General features: G+C 39.9%; 1 protein-coding gene across 13 annotated transcripts in view; it reads right to left on the bottom strand.

Annotated features, from left to right (window-relative positions):
* The window catches only part of TDRD3 (tudor domain containing 3), a 178,307-nt gene extending 158,507 nt beyond the window's left edge, over nt 1-19,800 (bottom strand). For 3 of the 13 annotated variants that reach the window (XM_063650914.1, XM_054446130.2, XM_054446131.2), the window contains exon 1: nt 18,500-19,800. In XM_063650914.1, coding sequence (XP_063506984.1) covers nt 18,500-18,540 — 41 coding nt within the window. In that variant the 5' untranslated portion in view covers nt 18,541-19,800. Of the gene's footprint in view, nt 1-6,056; nt 6,494-13,108; nt 13,190-18,499 lie in introns of those variants that run through there. The other 10 variants (XM_063650915.1, XM_063650916.1, XM_063650917.1 and 7 more) reach the window with 5 other exon arrangements.
* Nucleotides 19,801-20,062: the final 262 nt, after the last annotated feature.

Below are 20,062 nucleotides of genomic sequence, written 5' to 3'. Positions count from 1 at the left end.
TCTAAAAATCTTTACACTTTACACTTAGAGAAACCTTAATTATTGAAAAGAGTCAGTGAAATCATAAAGTGGATCATTTTTGCCATGATTTGATATTGTACCATGTTAAATCTAAAATCAATCTTATCAACTTACAAAACACAATTTTTGAGCCATCCAACCAAGTTATTAATTATTAAGCAAAGGGTATTTTAAAATGTCCAACATTAACACTAATAAACATTATTAACTGATTCTATTTTTAAATAGGGGAAGGAGACAAGTCAAGGACATTGACAGCCAACCAGAGTTCTCCCTTTCTTCAATTTTCCTTAAGAAAAAGATATATTGATGAAGTTTGTCTCTAAAGAATGTTTTTCTGTAAATTGTCTTTGCCTGAGCCTTGATCTCTTCACCTATCCTTGAAATAAAGGCCAGAACTATCTTTGTAAACTTGGCAAATCTGATCTTTTCATGGCTCTTATTTAAAACTCAATAAATCTCTGGACATGGTAGTTCCCGGAAGATCCATCAAGGCATCTGCACAAAGCTTGCCCATTTGAGAAAAGAAAGCAATTTTATTTGCATACATCTTACAATTTAATATTAATCATGTTTTACAGAAAAATTAATGTACTCTTCAAAATTCTCATATTCTTTAAGTGTGTGAATGAGTAATAAAGATTGCATTGGTCTGTTTCGTTAGCTAACGTTGAGGGCCTAGTTTTCCCAATAATGGCATTTGCCTATTATTGCTTACATTTGTTAAATGAGTATGTTTGCTAATTACCAATATGTTAATTATAGTCCTGAAACACCAAAGTGGTTGGATGAAGTGTAAAGATTCTGATGAAATAGTAATGTAATCAGAATAATACAATCAGATAATAAAATAATAATATAATCAGAATAATGTCAAAAATGAAAATTGTGCACTGGATCTCAGTTAATATGAATGTCCACAGAGTGGAATTGGTAATTCTCAAAGTTTCAGAACACAAATCTAAAAAGGAAAAATATGAATGAGAATGGCAATGAATATTGTAAAACAGGATCTCATTAGGCCCTTCATGCCTAGTTCCCTAAACACTGTTATAAAACATCAATCTTGGTCAAATCGACACATGAATTTTTTTTTCATAAGTTCAATTTCTTATATAAAATAATCAGTATGCTGATGACCAATCAGTTTAATTTAAATATGATTGGCTACCAAATATATTTTGATATCTAAGAACAAACTCCTCCTATATTTTACTCAAGACTGATGTGTTTTAACAGGTTTTTCAACCTCATATTCACTCTTTTCCCTCTGTTTAAGCAGTACTGATTTTACTTTTTAAAAACAAAAACAGAAAAAAAAACACTGTCTGTTGTCTAGGTATTCTACAGAATCCAAAAGTTGTCCAAGTGTGATAGGAATGCTCAACTGAAACCAATGAAGGATTTCTATCTGCCCTAGGATATAATGGAAAGTTCTATTAAAACTAGTAGACCATTTCAAAACACCTGATAACTCTGTATTTGACAAAAAGCCCCCACTGCATGTACTGACACATTCCTATCAAATAGTTAGGATTTACTAATTTATGAGGCAGCTCCATTCATACTAGTCACTACAAATAAGGATAAGAACAAGGATTGTGGTTTTCTTGGCAAGTTATTTTTGATAAACTCTGGTACCAGTAGCTTATGCTACTTGTTCCAACTTCAGTTTTTTCTAAGTAATAAAGAATTAATACATCTACTTTACTAATTACTTAGGGCAGAGATTGGCAAACTTTTCCTGTAAAGAGCCAGATAGTAAATATTGCAGGCTTTCCTACAATATTTGACTTCTGTCACAACTACTCTTTGCTCCTGTAGCACAAAAGCAGCCACAGACAGTAGGTGTATGAGTGGTTCTGGCTGTGTTCTACTAAAACGTTATTTACAAAAACTGGTAGCAGGCCAGATTTGGTCCACTGCTCATAGTCTGCCAACTCCTTAGGATAAAGCTATATAATCTTTCTTTCTTCAAAAACTAGACTTAAAAGACATGTCCTTCTCTCAAAAAAAAAATGTATTTGGACTTAAAAAAAAAAGTACATTGTCTCATAAATTTACATATTGCACAACTGGTTCCACACATTTAATTTTTGAGGAGGGCAACACATTACTTTTTAAGTGAAATCCTTATTTATAAAAATATAAGGCAAATACTTAATAACAATGCAACATTTCAACAAGAATATGAAAATACCTCCCTTCAGCTGAGACTTAAGTTCATGTCCATATTAAGAGACTGAATATTGACAGTTTCCTCTCTCAAATTTCTATTCTTCCTGTACAAGTGAAATAATGTAATATTATATGAAATATTCTGTCTACCTGTACCTTTTATCTTTAATTTGAGATACTAATATTTATAAGATTATAAAATGCTAATGGTATGATATATATATTTGAGATTAAATATTCATAAGATATAAAGATTTTATTTTTATCGAAGTAACACTCTCACAGGCTATATAAGGTAATCTAAAACAGAGTAAAGGGCATCAACTTTTTCCAAAGGTGACACAAGATCAGAAATTCATGTGTGCAAGTAACATGAATGTATTTAACTGACAACACTAATTTAAGTGAGTCCAGTCTTGACATATGATAGCAAGAGCATTAAGTATTTACTGGGCATTCAGCATATGCCAAGCAGTATTCTAAGCACTTTGTGTATATTAACTTATTAATCCTCCTAACAATACTATGAAGTAGGTATAATATTGACACCATTTTATAGATAAGCAAACTGAGACATGAGCAGTTAAGAAATGTGCCCAAGGTTATAGCTAATCTGTGGCAGAGCCAGGACTAATATCAGCTCAGGAGAATTGGTCTTCAAGAGCCCATGCTCGTAAGCACCAGCCATACAGCTTCTCAAGCAGACATAAATCTAACTGAATATAAAAGGTACATGGTAGTGTTTTTGTAACTATTTTCTTTTTCTCAGTAATCTCTCACAATAATTCAGTTTTGTGATGAAATTCTAATTAATTATAATTAACAAATTAATTCTAATATAAATGTTTATTCAAAATCATTTAATTCACACATCTCAGTTTCAAACACAAAGTGATTCAAGCTTTTGGGCCCATTCCTTGGCAGCATTTTCACATGCTAACTTCCTGTTGACCTAGTAGTTCATATACACTGGGTACTTAGGCAAAAAAAAAAAAAAATTGGGGGTACAGGGATACTGCAGGGAATACCAGGCAGGCCATAACAGCAAAAAGCAAGTTGAAAATAACAAAAACATTCAGTCAAACATGAGCCTATTTTTCAACTTTTAAAGTACACATCTTAGATATATAGAGATCTATAATCATATTTTACATATACTTTTGCTTAAAGCATTACGAATAACGATAAACAATTTAATTTACACATGAAATGAAAGCTACTGTGATAAGGTAAACCATTTTAAAAGACCACCAACAGTCCAATTCAATTTTATTTTCCATGAAAACATGTCAAGGCAAGAATAATAAAAAAAAAAAAAAATCAAGCAGTTGGCCAATATAATGGCCCAGATAAGTTTCATAACACCAATTCAAAACAAATATTAATCCATAATTAAAAGTATAAGAAAGTTACAAGATACATAAAAAGAAGGCATCATTTCATTAAAAAAAGCATCCATTTCTTGATGTGTCATACTAGTTATCAGCATGATTAAACCAACAAGGCTTGTAATCGCTTTTTATAAGCAAATACAGTCCATACTACCTATTATTATAGAATGCCATATAATGTAGGGAAAAGGGCTTTGCAAGCTGAAAAGTCCTTACAAACATAAGATTATCACTAAAAATACTATTTTTAAAAAAGTAGAAGAATATTAAGTAAACTAAATCAAAAAGTTTCAAAGGCCAAAAAAATAGAGCCTCATTTACTCACACCAAATCACTCAAATTTACCGTAAGCTGAACAATATCACTGAATGAAAAATTCAAATATGTCAGATATGACCTACTTCAAGTGTGGTTCATGGATTAATGCCAATCCACAAACTCTGTTACTGTCACATGATTGGATATGTACAGAAACTTCTGGAGCAATCTCACACTGCCACAGAGTTTTATAGTTTATAAGATTTAACTAGTTGATTGTTTGAGAATCACTGAGTTAGGCCACAGTTCTCAGAATCCCTTTCAGGTAGATGTCAGATTAAAGTTCTTAGAAACCAGGATATGATGTCTCTTCCTCAGGGAACTGACTCTATGGCTCTCTGCTGTTCTTCCCACTCCAGCTAGGGAAACCCAAATTTGACAGCTACTCTGCTATGACCATGAAGACAATGACAATACCCTAGAGTACTGCTCCTCAAACCTTAACGTGCAAAAGAATCACTTTAATGTGCAATAGGATTCTTTAATAAGAATCTTACTAAAATTAAGATGCTGGTGAGGTTTGAGATTTTACACTTTTAAAAAGCTACCTGGTGATGTCAATGCTGCTGGTCTGTGGACCACACTTGGAGTAGCAAGGGGTGAGTGGACATCAAAGCAATAATATGAAAGGAACCTGGGTCCTTAAATGACAGCACAAAGCAGAACTGTCTAACTATTCTGGGTTGTTTTGTGACCAAAAAAAAAAAGAAAAACCAAAAAAAACCTATGTTCTTCAGGCCTCTCTTACATCAGCCTAGCCTTCAACCTAATTAAGGCAGGGCATTTTTTTTAAGCATTAGAAAAATGTAGCTCAGGCCAGTTTTGTATTTAATCTGCTTTTGCATTTTGCTTAAAATAATATCAAAATAAATGCTTATTCACATAAGTAGAAACTGGTAAAAATGTCAAGGCTCTGTTGCACTTTCAAGATAATCAAACTTCAGTAGGCACACCATAATTTCTGTCATGTATTATTTAAGTATTAAGTCCATTCTCATTACCCTGTAACTGTAAAAGTATATACCACTACACTGCACTCTTTTCTTCATGAATTTTTAATTCAACTTGCTAAACTCTCAATTTGTTAAGAAACTACATCTAATTATATGAGAGTGTCTTTTAATTGTGAACTATCACAGCTAAGTAAGTCTTTATAACTAGTAGAAAATTTAATGAGTACTATGGCAGGTGTCTATGTTGCAAAGAGCAGCTAGATATGTTTATTAACAAAGTTAAATATTTTGGGTGGCCATTTTGCACTAACAACAATGTAAACACAGGCACAAAAATGGTCACTGAAATTTCATGATATTGTACAGCCATTATGTTTTTAATATATGCACATAAATACTTTCATTATGTATCAACTTTACCAGGGAAACATCTAATTAATATGTTTATAAAGACTTTTGATGAATGAGTAATTAAACAGAGAAAAAACATAAAACCAAAGCAAAAAATCCACAACCAGAAAAGGGAGTCAAAAAATTTATCAGCAGCAACCAAAATAAGGGAAAAGGTACATCCAGCTGTTGTACAACTTCAAAATGTAGCAACCAAAGAAGATTCTCATGTAGCCTGAGAACTAACCCTACCCTATCCATCCCCAAGAAGCAAAACTGAGGAAAGAAGTCAAATCAAAACAATCCTGAGAAATCTCATTATTACTCAAATTAGAACATACTAAGGGAATCAGCAGGCAGCCTAGAGAAAAGATCGTGACCAATTCCTAGGAGTAGAGGCCCCTGAATATCAACTTGCGCTCTCAGCACAGACACAAAGGGTTGCCAGTACTTGCCATTCTGAGTACAGTGAACTGAGCAAGGATACTGAGGAGCCCATTTTACATGCTTTATGTCCTAACAGTAACACATACACGTCCTTTTTGGTGCTCATAATTGCAAGATAACAAAAGAGTAAACTCTGTTTAGCAGAGTCCTCAGGTAAAACCCCAGTGGACTTGCACTCTATGACAACTTAGACTGCAAGATACCTAGATTCCTACTTCTTTGCCTCATTAAAGGCCCTAGCATGAAATATAATCTCATCATCTTAACTCCTTTCTAACTGAATGTACTAGATCATTTTCATGCTACTGATAAAGGCATACCCGAGACTAGGAAGAAAAAGAGGTTTAACAGGACTTACAGTTCCACATGGCTGGGGAGGCCTCAGAATCATGGCGGGAGGTGAAAGGCACTTCTTTCATGGCGATGGCAAGAGAAAAATGAGGAAGAAGCAAAAGCAGAAACCCTTGATAAACCCATCAGATCTTGTGAGACTTATTCACTACCATGAGACTAGCACAGGAAAGACCGGCCCCCATGATTCAATTACCTCCCCCTGGGTCCCTCCCACAACACGTGGGAATTCTGGGAGATACAATTCAAGTAGAGGTTTGGGTGGAGACACAGCCAAACCATATCATTCCAACCCTGGCCCCTCCAAATCTCATGTCCTCACATTTCAAAACTAATCATGCCTTCCCAACAGTCCACCAAAGTTTTAACTCATTTCAGCATTAACCCAAAGTCCGCAGTCCAAAGTCTCATCTGAGACAAGGCAAGTCCCTTCCACCTATGAGCCTGTACAATCAAAAGCAAGCTAGTTACTTCCTAGAGACAATGAGGGTACAGGTATTGGGTAAATACAGTTGTTCCAAATAGGTTGGCCAAAACAAAGGGGTTACAGGGCCCATGCAAGTCTGAAATCCAGTGGGACAGTCAAATTTTAAAGCTCCAAAATCGTCTCTTTTGACTCCAGGTCTCACATCCAGGTCACACTGATGCAAGAGGTGGGTTCCCATGGTCTTGGACAGCTCCGCCCTTGTGGCTTTGCAGGGTACAGCCTCCCTCCCAGCTGCTTTCACGGGCTGGCATTGAATGTCTGCAGCTTTTCCAGGTGCACAGTGCAAGCTGTCAGTGGATCTACCATTCTGAAGTCTGGAGGAGGGTGGCCTTCTTCTCACAGCTCTACTAGGCAGTGCCCCAGTAGGGACTCTGTGTGGGGCCTCCAACCCCACATTTCCCTTCTGCACTGCCCTAACAGAGGTTCCCCATGAGGGCTCTATCCCAGCAGCAAACTTTTGCCTGGGCATCCAGGCATTTCCATACATCCTCTGAAATCTACGTGGAGATTCTCAGACCTCAGTTCTTGACTTTGTGTCCCCACAGGCTCAACACCACATCGAAGCTGCCAAGGCTTGGGGCTTCCACCCTCTGAAGCCACAGCCCAAGCTGTATGTTGGCCCCTTTCAGCCAAGGCTGGAGTGGCTGGGACACAGGGCACCAAATCCCTAGGCTGCACACAGCACAGGGACCCTGGGCCCAGCCCACGAAACCACTTTTTCCTCCTGGACCTCCAGGCCTGTGATGAGAGGGGCTACTGTGAAGATCTCTGACATGGCCTGGAGAGACATTTTCTCCATGGTCTTGGGGTTTAACATTAGGATCCCTGCTACTTATGCAAATTTCTGCAGCTGGCTTGAATTTCTCCCTAGAAAATGGGTTTTTCTTCTCTATCACATAGTCATGCTGCAAATTTTCCAAACTTTTGTGCTCTGTTTCCCTTTTAAAACAGAATGCTTTTAACAGCACCCAAGTCACCTTTTGAATGCTCTGCTGCTTAGAAATTTCTTCTGCTAGATACCTTAAATCATCTCTCTCAAGTGCAAAGTTCCACAAATCTCTAGGGCAGGGGCAAAATGCTGTCAGTCTCCTTGCTAAAACATAACAAGAGTCACCCAGTTCCCAACAAGTTCTTCATCTCCACCTGAGACCACCTCAGCCTGAATCTTATTGTCCATATCACTATCAGCATTTTGGGCAAAGCTATTCAACAAGTCTCCAGGAAGTTCCAAACTTTCCCACATTTTCCTGTCTTCTTCTGAGTGCTCCAAACTGTTCCAACCTCTGCCTGTTACCCAGTTCCAAAGCTGCTTCCATATTTTTGGGTATATTTTCAGCAATGCCCCACTCTACTGGTACTAATTTACTATATTAGTTCTTTTTCATGCTGCTGATAAAGACATACCTGGGACTGGGAAGAAAAAGAGGTTTAATTGGACTTACAGTTCCACATGGCTGGGGAGGCCTCAGAATCATGGCAGGAGGTGAAAGGCACTTTTTACATGGCATTGGCAAGAGAAAATGAGGAAGAAGCAAAAGTGGAAACCCCTGATAAACCCATCAGACCTCCTGAGACTTATTTGGACTTACAGTTCCACATGGGTGGGGAGGCCTCAGAATCATGGTGGGAAGTGAAAGGCACTTCTTACATGGCAGCAGCAAGAGAAAATGAGGAAGAAACAAAAGCGGAAACCCCTGAAAAACCCATCAGATCTCACGAGACTTATTCACTATCAGAAGAATAGCATGGGAAAGACCAGCCCCCATGATTCAATTACCTCCCACTGGGTCCCTCCCACAACACATGGGAATTCTGGGAGAAACCATTCAAGTTGAGATTTGGGTGGGGACACAGCCACACCATATCACTGAAGTACTAAGCTATAAGCAATTCTGAAATATCAAAAAGAAAAGAATTTGTTGCTATCTCATAAAACATCAAATGTGAAAGAAATAGTTCTGAAAACAGTTTCTACTAATATTACCTTGAGAGAGAACATTTCAAAGACCCTAAAGAAACAGCTGGTTGTCTCAGGCAAAGAAATGTTACCAACATATTTCAAAATTTTCTTCTAACTAGATACAAACATATACCTTTAAGTGTATTATCTTCATTATCACTAGTTATATCTCTTAACAGTTGAATTCTATAAACAAGGTAGAAAATATCAACAAATAGAGAAAGCTTTCTGTAACAGGCTATTTCCTGCATTTCTGAGGAGATCACATTTTTCATAACATTTTGTTTAAATTTCACAACATTCATTTCAGAAATAACAATTTTCTACTCTACAAAAAGCTTGAAGTTGTTTCATGTCCCTTGAGGACACAAAAGCAAAATGATGAATGATAGCAAGACCAACTAAGATTAGAGTAACACTCATTCCACAAGTATTTAAGTGTCTACTGTGCACCTTACATCCTGCTAAACGCTTGGAATACTACAAAAATATGAAAAGACTTGATCTTTCCCTTACAGAAGCTTACAAAGTCATAAGGCATCAATCAAACTATCAACGTTATGGACACCTAAACTTAACATATGTCCCTATTTCTCTCTCAAAACAAAGCTTGAACTGAGTCAATTCCAAATTCATTATAAAATACTGGCTTAATTTATTTAGCAAGTTTTTCCATCAATACTTATTGTTTCACATTAGGTATTTTACAAAATCCACGTTTATTAATTTTCAAACTCTTCATGGTCCCACTTAGAAATTTAGTAAACTAAATTTTTTTTTTCTTAACATCTTCATGTAATATCCATGACAGACTGCCTTCTGAAAAGCTGCGGCTAAATTTTATTTGTATTTTATATATTTAGAGGAATTTGGGGAAAGATTGTGGGGAATTTTTAAAAAGACTTTCAGATATCTAAATTTATAAAGAATGTTTTAAAAGGTGCTCTGAGTCTCCAATATCAGCAAGTCAATAAACTAATACTGACCATATCAAATAGTCTTATCAAAGAACTCCAAAAGTTATGTCCATTTTCTGTTCTTAGAAAACTCAATGACTTTATAATGCATTCTAAAGCTTTTTCCCCTAACTAGCAGCTCCTTAAAGGCTAATTCTCCTCTAAAAATGCTAAAATTTCTCAGTACTTGAACCTAGCCTCTTACTCAAAGCTTGGTTCTTACATCAGTACTGTCCAACAAATATAATGTCCACATATTTAATTTTAAATTGTCTTGTAGCCATATTTTAAAAAGTAAAAACAGGTGAAATTAATTTAATAATTATTTTAACAAAATATATTTTAAAGTATGATCAATATAAAAATTACCGAGATCCTTACACTCATTTTTAGTACTGTCTTCCAAATTTAGTGTGTATTTTACATTTATAGCACACGTGAATTTAGACTAGACATATTTCAAGTGATCAGTAGCCATATTTGTCTAACGTCCACCATACCGGACAGCTGCAGCCTTAGATGATGTTATCCATGCACCATTTCAATCACCACCTATACTGGAATGACTCCAAATTTATCTCTAGCCCAGTCTTCTCTTCTGAGTGCAAGACTGGTATTTCTTAATGCCTGACATCTTATTTTAGATGACTTAAAGGGAACTCACACTCAAGTAATGACCAACTTAACTCATGACCCAACCCCAAAAAATGCGACCATCTTCTAAGAGTCCCTATCTAAGTGAATTGTAATTGATTTGAGGATACAAGCCCAAAACCTAGAAATCAAGCCTTTGACAACTCCTGTGTCACATTCATGTCCAATCCGTCAAGAAGTCCTGTCCATTTACCTTCCAAATATCTGTCAAGTCGATCTGCTGCTCTCTATCTCAACCATCACCATCTATTTCATAGTCCTGCCCAGCTCCATTTTCTTCAGTCCAAGGATACTTCAAAACCATGATGTTATCCCCACCATAACCCTCACATCATGATTAAAACTATTCAACTGATTCCTATTGCCTTCAAAATAAAAATAAATCCTAACATGGCCAACAAGGTCCAAGCTATGTGACCTGTCCCTAAGTAGCTCCTAATTCCATCTCACTACACTGTCCCTCTGTCTTGCCCTCTAGCCACCCAGGTCCTTCAGATGTTTGTATTCACCATGCTCCCTAGTGCCCCATGACTTCTGCAGATGCTCTGCTCCCCTTACTTAGTTAGTTACCACTCATTGTCCAGATCTCAGGGTAGCATTCTCTGACCACCATGAAAAGACTAATTCCCCTTCAGTAATTCTGCTATTCTCTGACCACCATGAAAAGGCTAATTCCCCCTTAGTATGTGCATTTGGAATGATGTCTCTTCTCCTGTCTAGTATTTTTTACAGACGCAGCATGTTTGAAAATGTAATTAATGGTTTTTTTTTTCTATAAGACTATATCTGACTATACTAAGAAAGTGCCTGCCACAATATGGTGTTTAAGAATTATTTGTTGAGGCTGGACACTGTGGCTCACATCTGTAATCCCAGGACTCTGGGAGGCCAGGACAGGTAGATCACTTGAGGTCAGGAGTTCAAGACCAGCCTGGCCAACATGGTGAAATCCTGTCTCTAATAGTCCTTTTTCATGCTGCTGATAAAGACATTCTTGAGACTGGGCAATTTACAAAAGAAAGACATTTATTGGACCTAACAGTTTCACATGGCTGGGGAGGCCTCACAATCATGGCAGATGGCCAAGAGGGGCAAGTCACATCTTATGTGAATGGCAGCAGGCAAAAAGAGAGCTTGTGCAGGGCAACTCCCGTTTTTAAAACCATCAGATCTTGTAAGACCCATTCACTATCACGAGAACAGCATGGGAAAGACCCGTCCCCATAGTTCAATCATCTCCCACCAGGTCCTTCCCACAGCACGTGGGAATTATGGGAGCTACAAGATAAGATCTGGGTGGGGACGCAGAACCAAACCATATCAACTAAGAATACAAAAATTAGCTGGGTGTGGTGGTGGGCACCTGTAATCCCAGCTACTCAGGAGGCTGAGGCAGGATAATCTCTTGAACCTGGGAGGTGGAGGTTACAGTGAGCCAAGATCATGCCACTGCACTCCAGCCTGGGCAACAGAGTGAGACTCTATCTCAAAAAGCAAACAAACCAACAACAACAACAAAAACGAATTATTTGTTGAATGAGTGCATTGACAAATGTGCCTTGTTTTTTCCTTAGCCACATATCAGAAGACACAATATTTAAAGAAAACATATACAGTGCCTTGTTTTTTCCTTAGCCAAAGAGCACAAGACATGATATTTAAAGAAGACATATACAAAAACCTTGCTTATACATCATCAGTACTGGAAAGGCTTCCAACCTTCCCAAGTCTGGGTTAATTGCTCTCAGACGTGTTTCAACAAAACCTTGCAAGTAAAATAACAGTGTATATCATGTTTAAATTCTGCCTGTCTTGTACATCATAGCTCAGCAACACAGTGCTTTGTATACAGGAGGTATAAATATTTACTAAATGTATTTCAGTGCACATATTATTGCATAGAGTTACATATTTCTCTGTATATGCCTCACTTATTATTGAAAAGATATTATAATTCAAGAGCACTATACTGCTATTTGTCTCTACTTTTAAGGCCATAAAATTGCACTACATGTGAGAAGTACATACACACACTCACACCCATCCAATAGAGATGTGAAACCCATCGGGGTTCCAGTGCTATGGTACATACAGGCTCTCTGTCTAGCCCTAGAGCACCATGCAGTTCTTTCCTCCTTTTGTCCATCACCAACCTGTTTCTTTTCTGCTATCAGTGTCTTTGATTTCACACCCTTCTTAATACTTTACATTATTACCATATATTTTTGCCCCATCTTGTTTGCTTTTCTTTGTTGTGCTATGACTTCACAAATGTTTCTCAAATTTTTACATGAAAATTTCTGGGCATTCAGTATTCTTCTTCCAAAATTTATCTGGCAATACTGTTCTTCAGCTACTTCTATATCCTACACCTTTCAGAAAGAATCAATTTCTAGACTGATGGCACTTAACTGAAACATGGTAAGTCAAAACGCCAATATTCTTTTGTCAAAAGGAGAAAATATAAGCCAAAAAAGTTGATATCGTCATATTTTTATGGTTCTTAAAATGTTACTATGCAATTTTAGTTGATTTAGCAAATGTTGCTGTATGAAAGGAGAAAATTATTTTCAACCTGCTGAGGTAGCAAGTTTCTTTTTATACCCCCTTTATGCTTAAAGCAGTCAAGTCTACAGGCAGTTGAAACTAGATTTATAGGTTAGTCACCAAAAAAAAAAAAAAAAAAATCACTGCAAACAGCACCTTGAAACCTGAACACTTGCACAGTTTAACAGAACATCCACTCATTTTTCACAGTTTACAGTATCAGTAGAAGCTGTAAAGCAATATGTAACATATTTTGAGACAGAAAGTCAACAAGGCTTATTACCTTTGAACATCTTAATTTCACAAACAATATAAGCCAAAGAGATAGTTACAAATGTTCATTAAAGAAATAGAAAATATTTCAAAATAGAAGGATGTCTCCAATAAGCTCCACTAAAATCTGATTAAAAAGCAATTGGCTAGCCAGGCATGGTGGCGCATGCCTGTAATCCTACCTACTTGGGAGGCTGAGGCAGGAGAATCGCTTGAACCTGGGAGGTGGAGGTTGTGATGAACCAAGATCGCGCCATTGCACTCTAGCCTGGGCAACAAGAGTGAAACTCCGTCTCAAAAAAAAAAGCAATTGGTTTCCTCTAACGTTCTTCAGCATCTAAAAAAGTGTTTTAATGATTTGAATCCTTTCCAAAAGAGTATACCAAGCTATTTACATCTGCCTGTCTTGTACATGTGACTTACTTTAAAGGCCATGAAGTATGGTAATTAAAGGTATATCATAATTCTAGATTTTAAAATCCCTGCACTTAATATTAAACCTTCTAAAGAACTACCAATATTCTCTACAAATATTTACCTATTTCTAAGAGATGTACTGGAATGGTGAGGGAGCAAAACTTCTAATACCCTCTTATTATATGCTTAAACTCATATTTTATGTCTATTACCACTAGTATAAGAAGGTATAATTACATTGCTGCTACTGCAGAGGTTGTACTGATGCTGCTACACAATGTTTCTCATCTGAAGAGTGAGATCATTCACCAGCAATCTCCTGGAAAAAAGGTGTGTCTCTAAGAAAACTAGAACCAAACAAACAAAGGCACAGCAGTGGCTGCAGGCTGGGCATCTGAATTTCTTAGTCATGATCATTAATGTGTTTGAGAAGAAGCCTCTATGTAATGGAATGTGAAGAGAAGCCCTTCATCTGTGGACAGGTCAAAAACTAGGAATTAGAAATTCCAGCAAAATATCCTGAAGTTGTTCCACATCTTTGTAGTAGCTATCTTCAAAGTAATGTGGAATAGAGTGGGCCCTTGAATACAAGAGTGCAATAATCACTTTATAACCTATACTGTCATTATGCTTCTTTTTTTTTCTATTTATCCCATGGTTGTTTTCCAGTTCTACATTTTGATAAAGACCTTAATAAGCTGTAGCCTTTCTTAGTTGTTCAAAGGTGAAATGAAGGGAAAGGAGTTATGTATGCACTTGGGCCAGAGGATGTCAGCATGCTGATAGCACCAATAATCAAATGGAGATAACCCCAAAGGGGAAAGTGAAATTCAAGAGGTAAGAAGGAGACCTTTGTTTATCCTCTCCATCCCATCTCTGCCCCCAAAACAAACAAACAAAACAAAACCTGGAGTACTCCATGGCTAACCCCTGGGTGTTAGAAAACTGGGCTTCTTAAGACTACGTGTTTTTTCAGAACAAAATGGAAATGCTATTTCATATGCTACCTTAAATGATCTTCAACTCAAACTACTGGGTAAAAGAAGCAAACACACACAATATAGTGTCCCACTTTTTCAGATATAGTCATCCCTCAGTATCCATAAGGGACTGGTCCCAGGGCCCCTACAGATAACAAAGTCTACCGATGCTCAAGTCCCTGACACAAAATAGTGTAGTGTAGTATTTGCATATAGCCTACACACATCCTCCTGTATACCTGAAATCATCTCTGGACTACTTAAAATACCTAATACAGTGTAAATGCTATGTAAACAGTTATATTTTATTTTTTATTCGTATTATTTTTGTTGTTGTATTGTTATTTTGATTTTATTTTTTAATTTTTCCAAAGATTTTAGATCTGTGACTGGTTGAATCCAAGGATGCAGAACCCACAGATATGGACGGGCAACTGTATTCTTAAACCTCAAAAAATACAGAATTTACCAGATTTTCAGATAAGCCTAGTATGCAATTAGTTGATTCACTGCAAGGCAAAGATGTATTTGATTCTAATAGGATCACCCCTCAGAATAAACCCTTTATCTTTCCTGGACTAGGAAAGTAAATTTACACACCACAAAATGCTTCAACCCAATTTTCAATTTTTAAATGTGCCACTTTTGATCAATAATTTAAATTAGATGCGGTCACTTCTGTTAATTTTTGGTGGAAATGAGTACTGAATCTTTATTCTAGACATCTGGGCTCTATTCTTGGTTCTGCCATTTATAACTGAGCAAATTATTGAAACTCTCTGTGGTTCAGTTTCTTCATATGCACAAAGAGAGAGTTAAGCTATGCAACACTAATTCCATAGAAGACACTTTTTTTTTTTTTTTTTTTTGAGACAGAGTCTTACTCTGTCGCCCAGGATGGAGTGCAATGGTGTGATCTTGACTCACTGCAACCACCGCCTCCTGGGTTCAAGCGATTCTCCTGCCTCAGCCTCACCAAGTAGCTGGGATTACAGGAGCCTGCAACCACGCCCCGCTAATTTTTTTGTATTTTTAGTACAGACAGGGTTTCACCATTTTTGCCAGGCTGGTCTCCAACTCCTGACCACCCGCCTTAGCCTCCCAAAGTGCTGGGATTACAGGCATGAGCCACCACCGCACCCAGCCAGAAGATACCTTTTCAAAAACAAAAACACAACTGATTAGGTACCCCGTGACAGGTTTCTGTTAAAAACAAACAAAGGATGGAGATGGAAGAGAAAAATTCAAAATGTTCAGAGATCAACCTTTTGAATCTTTCTCCTGTGAGTAGAATTTTATATTTCCACTCACAGTGATCAGGGATATCATCCTAAAGGAGAATGAATCTCTGAAGAGAGAAAACAAAAATGCAGAGTAAAATTGTTATCTAGGTAAATTCAGAGTCAAATTTCTTCTCCCCATGAAGTTATTCCATGCATATAATTAAGCCTTACAAGGTACCATTTAGTGCATTATTTAAACATAATCACTACTCTGTAGAAAGCCCTGGAACATTTAAGTTCAAATCAGCAAAATCTAATAGTTTGTGTGCTACTGGCCATTGAAGAGCAAAAATTATTGTAAGTCCACCAGGTAGCTACTTTTGAAGTTATATTTTAAAGTATTGATTTGTATAGGGGTTCTAATGAAGATTAAAACCTTAAGAAGGAAAAAAACTGCACTTAAAAATAATGTAAATTTGAACAGATTGGTCTACATAGATCTTCTGTACACCCCTGAAGATCACATTTTCAGAATTGTAAACTTTTCAGCACTAAATATTTCCCTAATCTATTTTAGGTGAAGCCTATAGAACAGATTTAACAATCGTGTTTGCATATTTTAGCATCTACTTCTTTTTAGCTTCTACAAGTAACTAAGTACATAGATTTCAATACTAAGAAAAATGGTTTGTCAGTGACAGTAACAGAGAACCCCAAGTGTAAGAGCAAACTCAGGATGTAAGAACTAAAATGAGTTGGTGAAAGCCCTTCAGTCAGAAATTTTCCTTCCAGTGCTCTTTTCTGCCTTTAAACCTTTGTGATTCTAAATTTTAACATAGTAAGTCCCCAATTAAAGACCTAGCCACCTGAAAGCCTAGGAGATCCTCATGCCTAGTCTGTTCAAGACCCAGCAGGAATTACATGAAACTCACAATTCCTAGAAAGATAGTCTTATTAGCCCTGCAGATTACTACTGCCTTTATGAGTCACTGCCATACAGAAGCAGCACAGACAGGTGGGAGAAACATAAACAGTTAAGTTGCAATACAAAGTAGCAAATGCTACAATATAACATTGCTGAAGATTTATAACAATATAATAAAGCAGGGTGGGACTCTACCTAAGCTTCTGCAGAGGCCCTGCCCAGAGAATTCTGACTGGCAGGGGGCATTCCAAGGTCAACTGTATTAGACTTTACAGAGAACCTACAGTCTGGTGCACTTCTTGACAACCCAGATAAGGAGAAAAATAAGACTCAGTTCCCTGCCCTGGAAGAGCATAAGAGGCCAGAGAAAACAAAGTCAACATGTGTTCGGGACCTAAATAATGAGACTAATCTTTCCAAAGGAGGCGGGGTCATGTTGGAAAGCAGTAAAATACTGAGTTTGTAAATGAAAATATTACTAGTGTGAAGGATCAACGCTCAATCTAATGAGAAATGGGGAGAAAGGCAAATGAAAAGAGTGATCCAAGATTATTCAGGACACCCTTGTGGGTAAAAAAACTAAAAGAAGAGATTCCTATTGAACAAAAACAAAACTGAAGACAGTGAGTTTTTAACTCTACAATCTTTTACGCCAATGCTGTTCTGCGAAAAAACTATAAGAACAATAACGCATAAGAGTTAAAGGAACCAGGCCCAGAGCCAGGCCCTCTGTGCTCAACATTTAACTCCACCACTTTCTAGCTACGTCATTTTGGGAAAGTTACTTAACAGCTCTTTGCCTCAGTCTCCTCACCTGTAAAATGGGGTGTATAATAACACAAATGCCTTTAAAACCAGGAGGGGCTTCTTCAAAGCACAGTTGTGATTATATCCCTCTACTGATGAAAAACTTTATTCACAAAATCAAATCCACATCTTTCAAGAACCATATAGATCTTGTGTAGGTTCTGCAAAACAATAAGCGCTTCCCTGTCTCATCTCCAGCAGCTCTGTGCTAGAAAGCCTTTTCCTTACCATCTTTCCAAGTCCACTTTAGGAAATTAACTCTCCCTCCCATTCCACAGTGCACTCATCTGTTTCTCTGTACGTACGGTTTATCACTATTCCCCCTGGTTTTGTTTGGTCTTTTAATGCCTCACTCTTTCTTCTAAAGCAGTAATTGCAGAGAGCCGAGGCAAATCTTTTTCATCCCCGTTCCTACCCTTCGTCCCAGAATGTGCCTGTTCAAGCCTGGGAAAAGCGTTACTGAATTAAACGGGATGATTACAACCGTAATGGCCGCAATTCCAGAAACTGCCTAATTTCGCATAATTTTGTATTGCTTTCAAATCCTGAAAATCTTGACACGAAAGGCCTCTTAAAATCAGAACACCATCCTTTCAAGAAAAGTTCTACCAAGCACCCCCACGAGTTGACAATGCGGTCATTCTTAGCTCCAGAAGTTGTGTGTGTGCCGCGGAGGGAAGCTTCACACTGGTCCACACTGTACTTTGAAATAAGGGGCAAGAATAGGCGGCTCCGGCCGCAGCGCGGGCTGTGCTCTGCTCTGCCCTCAACTTCCTATGGGCCCGCAGGCTCCGGCCGCCTTCGTCCCTCTCCGCCGCACTTCGTTCCCAGCCCCAGCCCTCGCCTCCCCTGATCCCGCCGCAGAAACACCCCCTCCCCGGAGCAGCGGCGCGGACGGCGCTGCAGGTCCTCCCCGGCGCTCCGCTCGGCCGGGGTCTGGGCCGCCACCCGCCCGGCTCGCGGCCCCCGGCCTCTCCCCAGGCCCGCCGCCCGCCGCCCGGGGCCCAGGCCGCCGCCGCCGCCGCCTCGAGGGGACCTAGGGGGACTCGCAGGGCTCCGCGTGGCGCCGGGGGCGGAGCCGGCCCGGAGGGCCCGGGGAGAGGCCGGGGGCGGACGGCAGCCTCCGCCTACCCCGACACGCACCCCGCCGCCCCCAACCCAACCTCCTTGGGGCCCCGGCCCGCGCCCGCGGCCCGGCAGCCGGCGGGACTCGCCACTTACCAACCCGCCTGGGACAACGCCGCGTCGGCCACCTGGGCCATGGTAGCTGCTTAGGCCGGGGGTGGTGGGGGTGGTGGGGAGGCCTCCTACTTGAGACCCCCCCCCTAAAAAAAAAAAAAAGAAAAGAAAAGAAAAAACTCCTCTGGTCGGCTCTGCAACTGGGCATGCTCAGTGCGGCTGGCGCTTCCGCGTGCGGGTTCCGCTCGCCGCGTTTTCTGAGCGGCCGTAGGGGCCGGCCTGGTGTGGGGCTCCCAAGCTGCGGAGCTCCGGGGCCTGATCCACCAAACGCCGGCTGGCGGCTGGAGTCAGGACGGTTCAGGGACTTTGCCTCTTCCCCGAAGGCTTTTACTTGTTTTGGGGGGCACTTTTCTGAGTTGCACACCTTGGAAAGTCGCGAGGAGGTTCTTCGTAGAGCGAAAGTGTGGCGTTTGCAGCGCCCACAGGCGGCCACCTCAGAGAGGGCAGGATAAGGCCTGAGGAGACTGACGGGTTGGCTGCGAGGGAGCGCGTCCAGGACGGCGCTAAAAAGGTCACGTTGCGGGCAGCAAAACTCAGAGGTGTCCCCAGCCCATTCTGCACAAAAGTTTACTTTCTTATAAAGACTCGTTCCTCTCGCCTCGCCTTTTGGTCCGCCCGGACGCAAAGAATAAATGCAGCTCAGGCTTTTTTGAGTCTCCGCGGACAGATCGAGTTGCCCAAGTCGTACACCACAGTGAAAATGACTGGTCAGCCCAAGAAAACCTGCTCTTAGGGGACATGGGGAAATGGGGCAGTTGTGTCAGGGCTTGTTTTTCCTGTTGCCTTCCCCCTGGAACCATCCGTGTCCCAGCGCGGCCCTGCCACCTTGGCTCTGTACTGCCAGACCCGGTAACCACAGCCGCTTCCCCACTGGTGCTCTTCGCCCGCGCTGTAGAGGGCTGGGGCGCGGGGTGGGTCCCTGAGTGGGCATGCGCGCCGCCGTCGCCGAGCGGCACGGCGGACGCTGCCGCGCGATTGGGCGTCCGTGACTCACGCTGGCCAATCAGAGAGGAACAGGCGGAAGGGTACGCGGGCCGAAGAAGGCGCTCCCTGAAAGTTTGCTCCACCTTCTTGGTCTTTCACTTCTGCGGCGTCCCGTGGGGCGGGGAAAGAGGCTTCTAAGGGGCACTGTCCCCATCTGCCAGGTCAGGGGAAGAAGACTGTTAGAAACTTAACCCGTATCTCCGCCGCTTGCCGCTGCTGCTGCTTCTAAGGGCATCATCAAAAACAGACTTAGAGCAGAGACTGCGGAACTGGGCAGAGGCGCTCTTGGGCTTGGGGAGGAAATTGGCAGTTACGGAAGGAAGGGGATAATTGCCCTGGGTGGAGCTAAAATTCCTTAATACAGATTTTTCTCATTTCAGCAGGGGTGTTCCGTTTGGTCTTCCCAAAAGTCATAGTTATAAAATCGCGATGCTTTCGTTAGATGGAATGCTATTGAGATTTGCTCCCAAGCATATTGTTTAGATAATTTTAGATCAGAAGTAGCTCCATCCTTTTCGCTGCAATGTGCAGTATAGTATGCAGTGTTTAGGTCATACGTAT

The sequence above is a fragment of the Pongo pygmaeus genome, chromosome 14 (genome assembly GCF_028885625.2).
Source record: "Pongo pygmaeus isolate AG05252 chromosome 14, NHGRI_mPonPyg2-v2.0_pri, whole genome shotgun sequence".
NCBI lineage: Eukaryota > Metazoa > Chordata > Mammalia > Primates > Hominidae > Pongo > Pongo pygmaeus.
This window is presented reverse-complemented; position numbering and strand designations above follow the sequence as displayed.